Source organism: Silurus aristotelis (assembly GCF_946808225.1).
Source record: "Silurus aristotelis genome assembly, chromosome: 27".
In the NCBI taxonomy this organism is placed as follows: Eukaryota; Metazoa; Chordata; class Actinopteri; order Siluriformes; family Siluridae; genus Silurus; species Silurus aristotelis.
Window position 1 is genome coordinate 6,217,141 of NC_139600.1, and position 15,000 is coordinate 6,232,140.

The window sequence follows — 15,000 nt, forward strand, 5'->3', positions numbered from 1 at the left end:
AGTTCAGCGTGAGATTGGTTAGTCCCACTCTGCTGATGTTTTTGGACAGTTGCTCCAGAGCTCCAGGGTCTTGTGCCTTGTGGAAAACACACACACACACACACACACACACACACACACACACACACACACACACACACACACACACACACACACACACACACACACACACACACACACACACTCCTTTTATTCTGTTTGCTATTCTCTCGCCACTCCGGCCTGATAGGTCTCTAATTCATTAATAGAGATGTTGCTATGGCAACAACCCAACAGCGCCACTAGAAGGTTTACCTCGATTGATAAAAATAACCCAGAGGAATTTTGTCATAGCACAGGCTTCTGAATTAACGTTATCAGCATCAACATAACGGTTACCCTTTATTTAGGCCATTTACTCTGATTGGACAACGTCAATATCAGATTGGATATCAAGATTCTGAGCAGTGTTGGTGAACAAAAATTGCAATCTTTTAAATGCTACTTTGCAACACGCTTGGGAGCCCTTATTTTAAGTTAGGCTACTACTCTAAGTTAAATTAAATAAGCATAATTAATAATGTATTGAACTAATGAGACACTGTATTAAATATTTTGATGTTTATCAAGTTATCACTTAATAAACATCAACAATGCACTGCGGCTAATTAATTATGGGTAGTTAAAAGTTCAGTAGTAGTTGTAGTTGATAAAGCAGTAAAAAAACCTTTGTACAGAAAGATACATGACATGCAAATGTCCTTCAGGATATTTGATCAATGGATCGTATAGATTACGTTGGGAATGAATCATGGAGTCTTTAAATACCAATAGATAACAATAGACACATAAACCATGCATCAGCAATCCATCAAAAACTAGGAACTTTTTTCATAACAAAAAATTGCACACCTTCAAGGACACCATACATGCAAACATGCAAACCAAAATAAAAAACCCACAGTAAAACAAAGAAACATAAACACAAAGTTCTGTCAGCCAATAAAGTTATTTCTATCATGAAAATATAAATGTAAAAACTGTATGTTACTGACTTTTAAAATGTTTGCTACATTGGAAACAACACACTCCTTTTTGTGTTAGAATTAAAGAAGCCAATCAGTGTGAATTTGCAAAAGCATGCCTATTCACACCTGCTGATAACTCGCTTATACCCAACCTCTTTATACTGTAAAAATAGTCATTGACTGGTTACTACTTCTTTCAACGGTCACAACAAATAACCAAATAAATAAAAAGGAACGTATTACGTGCACTAACAGCAATAGACTAAAATATATTTTAAACACTCTGGCATTTATGGATAAAAAGATCAGATGGTTCGGAGAATACAAGAAGACCAGTGAATGGGAATGGGAGTCATATGAATATTTGAATTACATGACCAACCTGTCATTCAGTTGAGCAATATTTGACCCCAAGCATCAAAAAATATCTTATAAACTGATTTTGTTGATTAGCAATATTTGATTCACAGTAACAAAGAACCCAGCCATTAGAGTTTCACAAGCAAGTGCTCTCTTATTCCTGATCCCAAGCCCAGATAAATGGGCGGGTTGCGTTAGGAAGGGCATCCAGTGTAAAAGTGTGTGACGACGATGGACAGGATTAGAAACTAGTTCATTAGAGGGACAGGGCATGTAGGACGTTTTGGAGACAAGGTGAGGAAGGCGAGATTGAGATGGTTTGGACGTGTGCAGAGGAGGGATATGGGGTATATCGGTAGAGAATACTGAGGATGGAAGAGAAGAAAGGAAGGCCAATTAGAAGGTTTATGGATGTGGTGAGGGAAGACATGCAGGCAGTTGGTTTAAATCAGGCAGATGTAGAAAACAGGGTAGTATGGAGACCGATGATCCGCTGTGGCGCCCCCTAACGGGAGCAGCCAAAACAAGAAGATTCAGAGTATCAAAGAAAATCTGATTTATTGACCAAGAATTAAACAGTAATAGACTCCATCATACAGGACAAAAAGATATGATCTAAAAAAGTGTCCAATTAGTTTGCATGACAAAAAACGGTATTCATGTGAATATTTGTTTGTTTGACTTACATGAACAGCCAGCATGCTGCGAGGAATGAGCTCATTGTAGTGTGAGATGGTGAAGTGCCACGTCTTGATTCTCATGAGGTCATCGAAGGTAAACACCAAAATCAGTCGGCCTTCTGTGCATACCTGGCGGAACAAATATAGAGGTAAATGAAATGGTAAGACAGACATTAAACCAGTTCATTAATAAATTGCAAAATGCTAAATATATATAATATATAAGCCGCACCCACTGAATTTTAAAAATATTTTAATTTTTAACATAAATAAGCCGCACCTGTCTATAAGCCGCAGGTTTCAACTGGAGTTACAACTCGAGCTCTCCCTTAACCCAGACTCGCACAACGGCTTGTATCTAAACAGTAGCCTACCAAGAAAGTCATTGTTCGCTGTCTTCCTCCTTCCTTTCACAACTATTACTCTCGGGAGTTTATCTTTTGGCATCGTCGTGCGTTTAAAAAAAACTTTTTTTCTCCCGATGCCGTGCAGCTCAGAACACAGGTGAGGTGCGTTTTTTTGTTTACGTTCAGAAATTTCTTTGGTCTAATGTTATGGGGTTCAGTTTTTTGGCTTGAAGTTTGTGAAACCGGGAAAAACCCAGGAAAAATTAATAAATTAGCCGCTTCGTTGTTTAAGCCGCGGGGTTCAAAGCGTAGGAAAAAAGTAGCGGCTTATAGTCCGAAAAAATACGGTATATAATTTTATAAACATTTATTTTAATACATAAACCAAACATAATGAATATTTAAAAACATTCATAAAATTTCATAAAAGGGATTTGAAAGAAATCAATCAACAACAAAAATCCATAAATTATGACAAATAAATTTGTAATGCTAAAAAAGTAATGGTACCCTGTAAAAAGCGGAAGGGTTAATAAGTATCTATTGTACCTGTTGTACTGCAGTGAACAATTAACTGAACAATTGAACCCTGTTTCGGTGCACTGTGACCTTTGCCTTTAATGGCATTTTGTGGGTGTCACTCAATGTAAATCAGCTGAGCAAAGAACATGTTTGGTAATTCCTAGAACATTTACAATTCTAGGTGCATGCATACAAAGAAAGTTGAGTTATTAGCCTATGAAAACTTTAAGATTCGCAACGTGAAACTCAAACCCAGGTTTACAATTAACACACAATCAATTTTCAAAATGGATTCACTTTCTGTTCAGTACTCTATGTGCATTATATTATTATTTACACTAGTCAGAAAGAGGGAAAACTAGAAAAGAAAAAGAAAAACATTAACATGACGGAGAATGATGGAGAGTGTGTGCAGTTTTGGGAAAACACAAAAAGTATGATGGAAACAAAGAAAATAAAAAGGACAAAGAAGTGCCTTGAAAGGTATATACTTAATAACATATGGTATAAGTAAAATAGAAGTATAAATAGGTTTAAAAAATGTAAAACATACTTAAGAATTGTGCATTATACTCCAATGTTTCTGTATGTTTTAATGCACAGATGATCTTTAATGATATCCTTGGATTTCAGTAACTAAGATGTCTTACTCACTTTAAATCCTCAACATTGTTTTCTGTTCAGAGAGCCAGTGCTTCAAATCCAGCGAAAAAATGATTTACTCATTAAACTGCCAATTTCAGAGGAGAAATTTCTCTATTTGGATCTCTGAACCCCAACATTCTGTTGCCGGAGGAACGGTGGGTAACCGAGAGGTTGGCATGGCAACAGGCAGGATGTAATCCCAGCAGACGCACTCTAATCAATGCTTCTACACACACACACACACGCGCGCGCACACGCACACGCACACAGACACACACTCAAACACAAAAAAGTATTTGTGCAATTAGCTCAAATCTAAGGGGTTTTTTTTGTAAATCAATATCTAATTCACCAATAGCAGTCCACTAAAGAGCAAAGTTGGATATAGATCTGCCATGCAGAAGTTTGCATTAGCATAGAATGCTAAATGAATATGATACATTAATATAGAGATATATAGAGTAAAAAAATATTAATAGCAGGTGAATTTGAGTTTCTTTTAATTAAGACTGGTGGATGCAACAACAAAAAAATAACTTAACAATTTTTAAAAATTTATTCTTAAATAAATAAATATTAAAAAAGAAAACAAAGAAAATTAAGTAAAGAACAAAGAAAGTACAAACAAATGATAGATAGTTTTTTGTTATTTTTATGTTAGAAAGAAAGAAAGAATTCTGTGTACTTTCCCAGATATTTCCCCCTAAACCTCTAGAGAAAGAAAGAAAGAAAGAAAGAAAGAAAGAAAGAAAGAAAGAAAGAAAGAAAGAAAGAAAGAAAGAAAGAAAGAAAGAAAGAAAAAAAGAAAGAAAGAAAGAATCAAATATAGTGGTATAAGAAATACCTGACCTGCATATATTTATCTATATCTATATCTATATCTATATCTATATCTATATCTATATCTATATATATATATATATATATAGTTTGCGAGTTCGGAGTAACATTTTAAAACAAAGTTTGTACTAATAAATTACATAAAAATGTTTGAAAAACATTTTATTATTGTATTATTAATTTAAAGTAGTAAATACAACATTTACGACAAGTATTTCACAATTTTTGTTGAGTTTACAGTACATGTACAATTCCCCTTGAAAAAGGAACAGTCAAAAGGAGAGTCAAAACCTCACGATTGATTTTGTTACATAGAGTATCGAGGTTCCACTGTATATCAGTGGTGGACAGTAACAAAGTACCATAATTTCCGGACTATAAAGCGCACCCATATATAAGCCGCACCCACTGAATTTGACAAATATTTTTATTTTTAACATAAACATAACATGTCTACACTAATGTACTTTACACAGGCTTTAACTAAAGACACATTGCACACGGTGTAACGGGTGAAATATGTTGCGCTTCCTTTAGGAGCATAGCGGTATTTTGGGAATAGCCTGCCACTGCATTTTTCCAGTATTACTGCGTGTGTTTAAGACGAGGATTATGTCCTTATTATTTTCTGATGCTCATTTCTAAGTTTCTTTGACTAACCCTTAACGCTGTTGGCAAGAAAAATAAAAAAGCACGAGTTTTGGAAACCTGTCTGTGCTTATATGATTTCTGTTGTAACTGGAGTTAGCGAGCTCTCCCTTCACCCAGACTCAACGCGCTACAACGGCTTGTATCTAAACAGTAGCCTACCAAGTAAGTCATTGTTCACTGTCTTTCTCCTTCCTTTCACAACTATTTCTCTCGGGAGTTTATCTTTTGGCATCGTCGTGCGTTTAAAAATCACCCGGTGAAGGTTTTTCTTCCGAAGCCATGCAGCTCAGAACACAGGTGAGGTGCTTTTTTCATTTCCATTCGGAAATTTCATTGGTCTAATGTTATGTCGCTCAGTTTTTTGGCTTGAAGTTTGTGAAACCGGAAAAAACCCAGGAAAAATTCATAAATTAGCCGCTTCGTTGTTTAAGCCTCGGGGTTCAAAGCGTAGGAAATAAGTAGCGGCTTATAGTCCGAAAAATACGGTAAATGTAATTTGTTACGGTACTTAAGTAGTTTTCTCTTGTATCTGTACTTTACTCACGTATTTCCGTTTTTGGGAAACTTTTACTTTAACTTTACTACAAGTCAAATATCTTACTCTTTACTCAACTACATTTTGCAAAATCAGTCATTCCTTTTTATTTATGTGTGGATAAAAACTGGTCAAGTACGCAGCAATCCACCAATAAGAGTAGCGTGCATACTATTTTACTTACAAAGTCCAGATCAGCTTAAAAGACTATTTTAAAAGACATACTTTATAAAGATATAGAAGGTTGTATGTATCTTATTGCTACAATTAGCCAATGAGTTTTATGGTTCTTGGTTCTGAGAGTTTAATAAATCTTATTCATAAATGAATAAATGCATTTAGGGTGATATATATATATATATGAAATGGAGCTCTCAGAAATTTGTCCAATGTTGTGGACTGCTCAATTTATTTTTATTTGTATAGCGCTTTTAACAATGAACATTGTCTCTAAACAGCTATACACAGATAATGTGGTCATAAAAAATGAATAAGATTGTTCTTTATAAGTGTAAGTTTGTCCCTGATGAGTGACCCGGTGGTGACTGTGGCAAGGAAAAACTCCCCGAGATGGAAGAAACATTGAGAGGAACCAGATTTAAGAGGGAACCCATCCTCATTTGGGTGGCACTGAATGTCTATTTATTACATATAAACGATCGTCCTGAGTCAGTGTAGAGACTCAAAGCACTTTTGTAGAGACTAAAAGTACTTTTGTTAGAGACTCAAAACACTTGTGGACATCGCTCTGGATAAGGGCATCTACTAAATGCAGCAAATGTAATGTAAATGTGTAGAAGACTGTTGACATTAACTACAGTCCAAATCCATCCTCAAAGCTCCTGTTCTTACTCCGTAATTTCATGGAACCACAGGCCATTGATAAGAATATGTTTTACTCATCCAGTGACAGTAGCTGAAGCAGCTAAGCTGTAACTAATCAATGGTAAAGATGTTGGGTCATGGTGTGGTTCACCCAGGGCATCATTCAAGCTAGAACCGACATTTCCATTGGTGGTATCTACTTTGCACAAACATACAGTTCATCATCAGTTTAACAGCAAGCAAAACATTTTGAAAGTAATCAATTATGAAAGAAACTCCTGACTCTAACTTGCCACATCACCTGTGTCCTTATTTGCTATTGATATTTGGAAGTAAAAAAAATTATAAATATATAATAACAATAAAAGAAATAAAGATATACATACACAAAACTGATTAGTATCTGAACTGTAAAGTTGTGGGTGTCCACAACTGAACTGTCATTTAGCCTTTACAGCAAAATAAGCTTTATCGTACACCAAATCTAATTTAACAATTAATAAAACCCTCCAAATATAGCTACTACTCACTGGATATTTTAAGAGAAAATAAGAACATAATAAACAAACAAAAATTTTAATTGCTTATGATTCTGTTTAACTCTGACAAAGTTACACTATAAATGAAAATAGGGAATAAATATTTAAAATTAATCACTTAATAAATAGGGAAATTTGCAAGATGCAACTTCCTGCTAAACATTTCTCAATATTTAAATGTTTCTAATAATTCATAAGGCTGAATGTGTTCCGGTAGTAGAGTCGAGTGAATGTAAATGAAATGTACATTTTTATACTTTAAAAATTTTTTTGAAAGTGGCTCATGGAATAGGGGATGTTTCAGACATCAGTACAAGCAATAAGTGTCAGGCACTTCCGGATCTGCGGCAATTTTTTGTTTTTTTTAACCAAAGACATTGACTGGGGGCCAGGTTTGTTCTGCCCTGCATTGTTCTGTTTGCTGTTTTTTTGGATTATGGACTGTCTATTTCAGACCTGGTTAAGTCGGCCAATTTCTGTCCATAAGTTTTCAGACAGTTGCCTTTACTTTTTGCCCACTATCTCATTAAAGACTGTTATTTTTAACTTTGCTTGCGTCCTGCATTTTGGGTCCTTCCATGCACGTGCCTGACAGAATAACCTGGCCAAATATGGACCCTGCAAGTCACGGACACAGCCAAGATGATCGATCTTTGGAAGCTCAGACCCCTCAGAGAATGGAGTACTTTAGGGCACGTCATGCCTAATCTATGCCATGCCATTCGGCCCTAGACAACTTAATGAGATGGCTGTCCCTCTAAACCCTTGATCCCTGCTGGTCTTCCAACGAGTGTTTAAGAAATACAAAACTGCTTAAACAGTGGGAAATAATAAACAACAAAGAACGCAACACATTTGTAGACAACAAACGTTTAGAGACGGACATGGAACAAGAAAATGGAACAAACTCTGTAAAACGCATAAAGAGGGCTGGCTACTGTATGTTTTTTAAAACCAATATGTAGCTTTATTACCATCTTGGATCGCAAGACCCTACAGCTGATAGTGAGGATGGCTGAGAAGATCATCTTGGTCTCTCTTACTCCCATCATGGACATTTACACCATGCGCTGCATCCGTAAAGACACCAGTGTTGTGGCTGATAACACACACCCCTAACACGCACTCTTCACTCTGCTGTTGTCTGGAAAGAGGTAGAGAAGCATTCGGGCCCTCACATCCTGACTGTTTAACAGTTTTTTCCAACAAGCCATCAGACTCCTCAACATGAAGGAACTGAACTAAGCTGGACAAACACTGAAATAAACACACAGACAATGAACGGGGAAAAGAAAAACCTCTGTTTACTCAAACTGCTGTTTGCACACTTTAGTTATACCAAAAGATTACATCCAGACAAATGTTTACATGTGTTATTTATTTTTTGTATACGGACAATCCATTTTGCACAACCTTTTGTACTGTACTGGTCGATGCTACTGTGTTACTGTTTTTCCTTTGTTGTCTCTTGTCTTTTATCCCTACCCCTTTTGCACTAAATTTTGCACATGTGCACTTTGTGTTGTTAGTTTAGAGTTATGTGTAGGTATGTGTTCCTTGTGTTCCTTTTGTTCATTTATGTAGCATCATGGACCTGGGGAAACGTTGTTTTTTTTTTTACTGTGTATTGCACTGTATATGGTTGAAATGACAATAAAGCCTACTTGACTTGACTTGACTTTTTAGTAAATTTAGCATGTCTTCCTAAATGCTGAATGTTTGACCATAGCCAATTTTACGGTATACAAGAAATGATAGATGATAGATGACAGTAAAAAAGATTATTTAACTCTCTTACAGGGTCACACCTAGTTTACTTCAGGACTTTGTTTACCTCAGAACGTTGTTTATCTCAGGATGGTGTTTACCTCAAGACATTGTTTACCTCAGGATGATGGTTACCTAAGGCCGTTGTTAGGATTGCTAGGATGTTGAAGCTGAAGTAAGCAGTTATTTCCAAATATAAATCGGTATTTTAGTATCAAATAACGGTATGTCTCACAATAATCTTGTCTCACAGTTAGTGTTCACATTGTTTTGCAGCTACAATTCATTACATGAAACTAAACAAAAATTATTTGTAAAATCAAATTGAATTGAACATCCTAAAGTAATCAAATATAATTTTTTACCACAATAGTTTACCAAAATTGTTTGGCAACAATTTTCATTGAAAATATTTTAGTAACAATTATAATTAAACAATTTTAATGTATATTTTTAAATATATAAAAAAATATATAAGATATTTGTAACCAATTATAGCTACAATTTATCAACAAAACCTATTTGTTTCTGTTATCACTAGCGTGATCACATTTTGCAACTCATATTAGCACTGTGTCTTTTGTCTTTTTTGGCTCAAAACTTACTGCCTTCTACAACGTGCTGACATCATATACTACAATATATTGCTATGATTGACAGGGGAAAGGCAGCATGACCAATAAGGCTCTCTACATTATCACAATTTCAGGATTGGAACTCTATTGTGATCTTGCTCACTCTTTATATTATATATGTATGTGTACATCTAATTACAGACTAGGGTCCATGCTGACCTGTGATGACCTCTGATTTCACCATCCATGCCATATATACAAAACATGAAGGGGGCGGTGGTGGGTGGTGTTGGTGGGGGGTCCACCCCCACCATTTACCAATTATAATTTGATTTTGATTTATTTTTTATTTATTTATTTAGAAAATCTTCTCATGTCTTTTATTAGAGACATGACTGACATTACAAACATATGACTGTACTTCCTATAGCCCAATAGCTGTATTAGGCTTTATACTCTATTGTACTATAAATGGAATTGTTTCAATGTTTTCATTGTCCTAAAAGTTTTATTGATCTATTAAACTGCAGTTAAGCAGATTACAGAGTAATGCTTAGAAAATATCAAATCATAAATAAGGGGAAGCATGGCAAATTTATTCTTAATATAATACAGTTTAGTATAACGCAAATGTACTTTTGGCCATGGCCGCAATCACGTTTGTTTTTCGGCCCTTCCAAGGAAAACTTTTGGTACCTCTAAATTAATCTACTAAAATGAGCTTGTTATTTAGGTCTCTGTGAATCATTTTATAATCGAACCAATCGTATGACTAAAAAGGGCATTTCTATGAACCAGTGATCTGGATTGACACCCAAAACTCCTTTTAAAAACAACTGCAATTAATGAACCGTCTGAACAATCATAATAATCATAATCGAAAATGTTTAAGTGCTGTGGTAAAAATAAATCAATGTCTATAGCTGTCCTGCAGCTGCAGCAATAAACATCATTCGACATCATCCTCTCAAAGATCTAAACTGATCTTACAAGCAAAATACCATAGACCATAATAGTGTCATAATTATCACACTATGGATTGATCCCATGTGACTGTACACAGTAGGTTATGAAAAGTTATTTATATTAGGATAGGTATTACTGTAGTGTATAATATTGTATTAATTAGATTTTTTGTGATTTGGCAACAATAATTAGACTTTTTCAACACATTTTAAGAATTAAAGAGGAAAAGGAACTGAGAGACGGAAGGCAGATTCTGATTATGAGTGAGAGTGAGAGCAAGAGAGTGAGAGAGAGAAAGAGAGAGAGAGAGCGCGAGAGAGCTAGAGAGAGAGAGAGAGAGAGAGAGAAAGAGAGAGAGAGAGAAGGAACAAGAGGTGGATGGGGGAAGAGAAAGGGGGAGCTATATTTTCCTTTTTTGTTTTGTGCAGCTCAGCCCTGAATTCACAATGAGGAAGAACACATTACTGCTCACACTGTGCAGCATGTGTGTGTGTGTGTGTGTGTGTTTGTGTGTGTGTGTATGTGTATGTGTGTGTGTGTGTGTGTGTGTGTGTGTGTGTGTGTGCGTGAGTGTAATGATGAGAGAACAAGGGGTTTGTGTGTGTGAGCAAAAAGAATATGTGAATATATAAGTGAAAGAGAAAAAAGATCTGAAATTGTATATAGTTATGTATCAACAACTGAGTTGCTGCTGATGATCGTTTGTGCATATATGTGTGTATAGGTGCAGTGTGTGTGTGTGTGTGTGTGTGTGTGTGTGTGTGTGTGTGTGTGTGTGTCTGTGTGTATACCTTTGTGAACGTGGGCTTGCCATGTTGGGTTATCATGGTGCACTGGTGGCAGTCTACAGTGATGGCTGAGCTGTTGAATGACTCTTTTGTGTGCTTAAGCTCGAAAAACAGCTCGTACACTCCTCCTTCGTACAGTGTGCTGAAGAAACGGGGGATCAGTGCCCGTCCGATTGCTGGGAGGAAGACAGGGAGAAAGAGAGAGAGAGAGAGAGAGAGAGAGAGAGAGAGAGAGAGCGAGAGAGAAGAGGAATAAAGAGAGAGAGGGGAAGAAGTTTGGGGCTAGGATTAGGGATGCCACTTGACACATTGTCTATAAATCCTAACCATGTAGAATAGTATAGATTCGAAGGAATTTAACAAACTGCGGAAGAAAGTGTAGAAAATTCTATTCATATCTTCAGATGTAAATATATGTATATGTAAATATATGATTATTTGTTCAGCTTCAGCTGGTAGTCCTTTTAAAAAATGATAAATAAACAGTCTACTGAATCAAGCTGGGGCTTCAAGTCCAACAGCAGACTGTGTGCGCACACACACGCGCACACACACACTACTTAGAGCTCTGCGGTTGTCAGTCATGCCAGGAGACGCATGTGAAGTCTGAAGCAGCATGTTTATTTAATCACCTCGTACCTGCCAATCAAGTCTTGCCCCGTACATTCGGAATGAGGGTGGTAAAAGTGAAATTAAGTCCCCCGCGCAACCACACATACCCCCACACGCTCACCCCCCTCCATCTATCTATCTTTCCTCTATTCCCCCACACACACTCTCTATCCCTGCCCCTGCTTTCCTCTCTCTTGTCTATTTCTCACATCTCTCTTTCGCTCTCTTTCTCTTTCCCCCACTGGAATTTGTGAATGACACTGTGCCTGAGGGATTATGACGATGATGACAGTGTTGGTAAACATCTCTTTTGTTTGCCTTGTTGTTCGTTGATGCTTTTTATTCCAGTTTGGAATCACAGTGCCGATTAAGCAACATCTGCAATTCTTCAATTAAAAAAAATACTTTTGAGGCAGAGACTCTCTTTTAACCCGGGCAGAGCTGTTTGATCCGCCTTCATCAGAACCCGCATTCACAATCAGTTTTAATCTAAAAACAAATTTCCGGACACATCACACTCACTGTATGTCTTTGGTCCATCCTCGAGACAGAAGGAGAGCGTTAACGCCGCATCGTCCTCGAAGAACTCGGTGCAAAACGCGTCCCACCATAGTATATCACAATCCTTTGAAAACACACACATACAAACTAATGAATGTATGACCCTGATATTACCACAGTGACTACAGATGCCTTTCTTTGCATAGAAAACTTACATCCTACATATCACCCCCACTTTGTGCATCAGCCATGACTTCATATCTACTTGCATTCATTTATATTTATATTTCACTTTATATACTGTAGTGGTTTAACAATACACATAATGGTCATATACTGTGATGGATAAAAAAAGAATGCAGCTCATTTTAATAAAAAAAAAAAGAAAGAAAAATTTTAGTTACAATTAAAATTGAACACAGATCTAAAGAGCAGGGTAAAGAGAAAGAGAGAGAGAGAGAGAGAGAGAGAGAGAGAGAGAGAGAAAGAGAGAGCGAGAGAGAGAGAATGAGAGAGAGAGGAAGAGATCGGAAAGAAATAGTCTCCTCGTGTCGGTTTGGCAAAAAAAAAAAAAAAAATTTATTCGAAAGGAATTCTAGAAGCTTCCCTCACCAACCATTTTAATCCATGCAGGGCCACAGCAGCACATAAGGTAAGCCTACAGTCAACTACAGAACATGAAGTAATATTAAATAAAAAGATATACTATATACATTTTAATATAATACTCATTTTATATTTATATATAAACATAGATAAATATATAATATTAATATATTATACAATATAGTTATATTATATACATGTATGTATAATAAACGTTTATAAACATTATTAACGTTATAAACGTTTATAAACTATTATACCTTCTGCATCAAACACACAAGTTAAAACAACCTTTGTTCAGTGTTACCAGTGTGAATTTTATTATTCATCACCGAATTTATTCACACGTTAAATATTATTGTGTGCAGCGTTAAAGCGTTAAACGAATACTTGCAGCCTGGACTCTAAGAGAACTGTGAAAAATGTATCCCCTGTGGGGCTAAATAAACTCTAACTCTTAATTGAACAGACATTCCGAAAAGTCAGATAAATTAATTATTGTATTATTGAATTATATGAATGAACACTGTATAGTCGTCGGTAAACTGTTACAGTGTACAACCATAACATACATGAGAGATTTTTTCACACGCTCTTTAGTTCACAAATTCAGTGCCAAATTACCACCTACAGCTGCCAGGGACACCTGTGGTACTAAAACTGGTAGGTGTTGAGTAATCACCTATATTACATAATAAACATATACAGTGCAATCCAGAACCATTGGCACCATTAAAAAAAAATAATAGCACAAATTAATGAATACTATAATATGTATAGTTTATATTACACATAAAACTCAAATTGTTTCCAGTAGTAGAAACGGTGATTTGAATCTATAAGTCTCATAATTCTAACAATTTTTTTCAACCAAACAGTATCTGCTCTACAAAACACTGTGATTTGGATTGTACATATGGGATTTAAAATCATCTGTTAAATGCTAAACAAGCTGTTTGGAAGACTTGTAGAAGTGAACCACATACTAAAAGTAAAACCTGACCTGTATCAATATGACAGTAATCTGCATTGACAAGTTGTCAGGATCTAAATGTTTTGGTCATTAACACCATTAGGGGGCTTGGTGACAAGTCAGGACTGGACAGACAGAGAAACTCCTGATAGCCAAAGTGAAATATGAATCATTGATGTTTTGGGACTGTTTTGGTAACATGTGTGGAGAACTAAGACTGTGTCATGAATTACTACAAGGGACAGTAATCTGCTTGCCTCTTTCATGAGGTTCAAATCTGACCAGACACTTTTAAGTAACCAAAACTGTGATCCAGAAATACTTCCAATTTCAAGATAAAAATATAGTCAAACACAAATGTATGTGTTTATTTCTTCATATTAACATCTCAGTGTCCATTCTTGAGCCTTACAAAAGATCTGGGTTTGAATTGAAACACTAAATCCACATGTACAAATACAAGAACATAATGACAAGTGAAACTGTAAGGAAGGATCTTTGTTGTAACTTCTCCAACTTTTCTAGACTTTATTCTCAGAGCACAATCTTTGCTCGGTAATTCTGTCCAACTTTGAATTAAGACCTATGCTGATGAACATTCCAGTAAACTGTGACGGTTTAACACTTCCTGTACCAAATAAGCACTTGTTCAGTAAACGATGAATCGAATCAAATCCAAATCCCACCGATCTGAAAGATCACACTTTCGATTCGTCTGTAAAAGTGCTGAATTAACCCCTGAGATGATGAATGATTAGTAATTGTGGTGAATTCACACCTCTGCTCCTAAAACAACAAGCACAGAGCAAACAGTTACAATGTTGTCTTTATATACACTATTCTACGTCGAGAATTACAACGTTGGAATATTCAGTACATACGTCTACAAGTTAAAAATATGTGAAATTATGTGGTGTTAAATTATGCACAAAGTTACAGGATACACTGGTGCCTTAACGCTTCTGATGCTGAAAATGATTTTGTTAAACAACTTGAAGAAGCAGCGGTGAAAAAATGAGCATATATTGTTTATTTAACACAGAGTTTTTAAATAAAGTATCGCAGTGCAGTAATAATGTACCACAGTGGAGAAATAATGTGTGCGGCTGAATTCACTCTTACAGTGTTGAATTAACACCTACACTATGAATATATAGAAATAATTTTTGAATTAAAAAAATTGTGTTAGGATATATAAAACTATGATAAACTCACTCGTGGTGTTGAGAGATAGATAGACAGATCACTATATTCATCCCAG

At 35.9% G+C, this 15,000-nt stretch overlaps 1 protein-coding gene across 3 annotated transcripts in view; it reads right to left on the reverse strand.

Annotated features, from left to right (window-relative positions):
* ldb2b (LIM domain binding 2b) overlaps positions 1-15,000 on the reverse strand; it is a 22,697-nt gene that overhangs the window by 6,324 nt on the left and 1,373 nt on the right. For all 3 annotated transcript variants that reach the window (XM_083532570.1, XM_083532568.1, XM_083532569.1), the window contains exons 2-5: positions 12,182-12,284; positions 11,051-11,223; positions 2,054-2,176; positions 1-76 (exon numbers count right to left, since the gene is read on the reverse strand). The exon at positions 1-76 is cut by the window's left edge and continues 8 nt beyond it. In XM_083532570.1, the coding sequence (XP_083388696.1) occupies positions 1-76; positions 2,054-2,176; positions 11,051-11,223; positions 12,182-12,284 (475 nt within the window). The remainder of the gene's footprint in view (positions 77-2,053; positions 2,177-11,050; positions 11,224-12,181; positions 12,285-15,000) is intronic.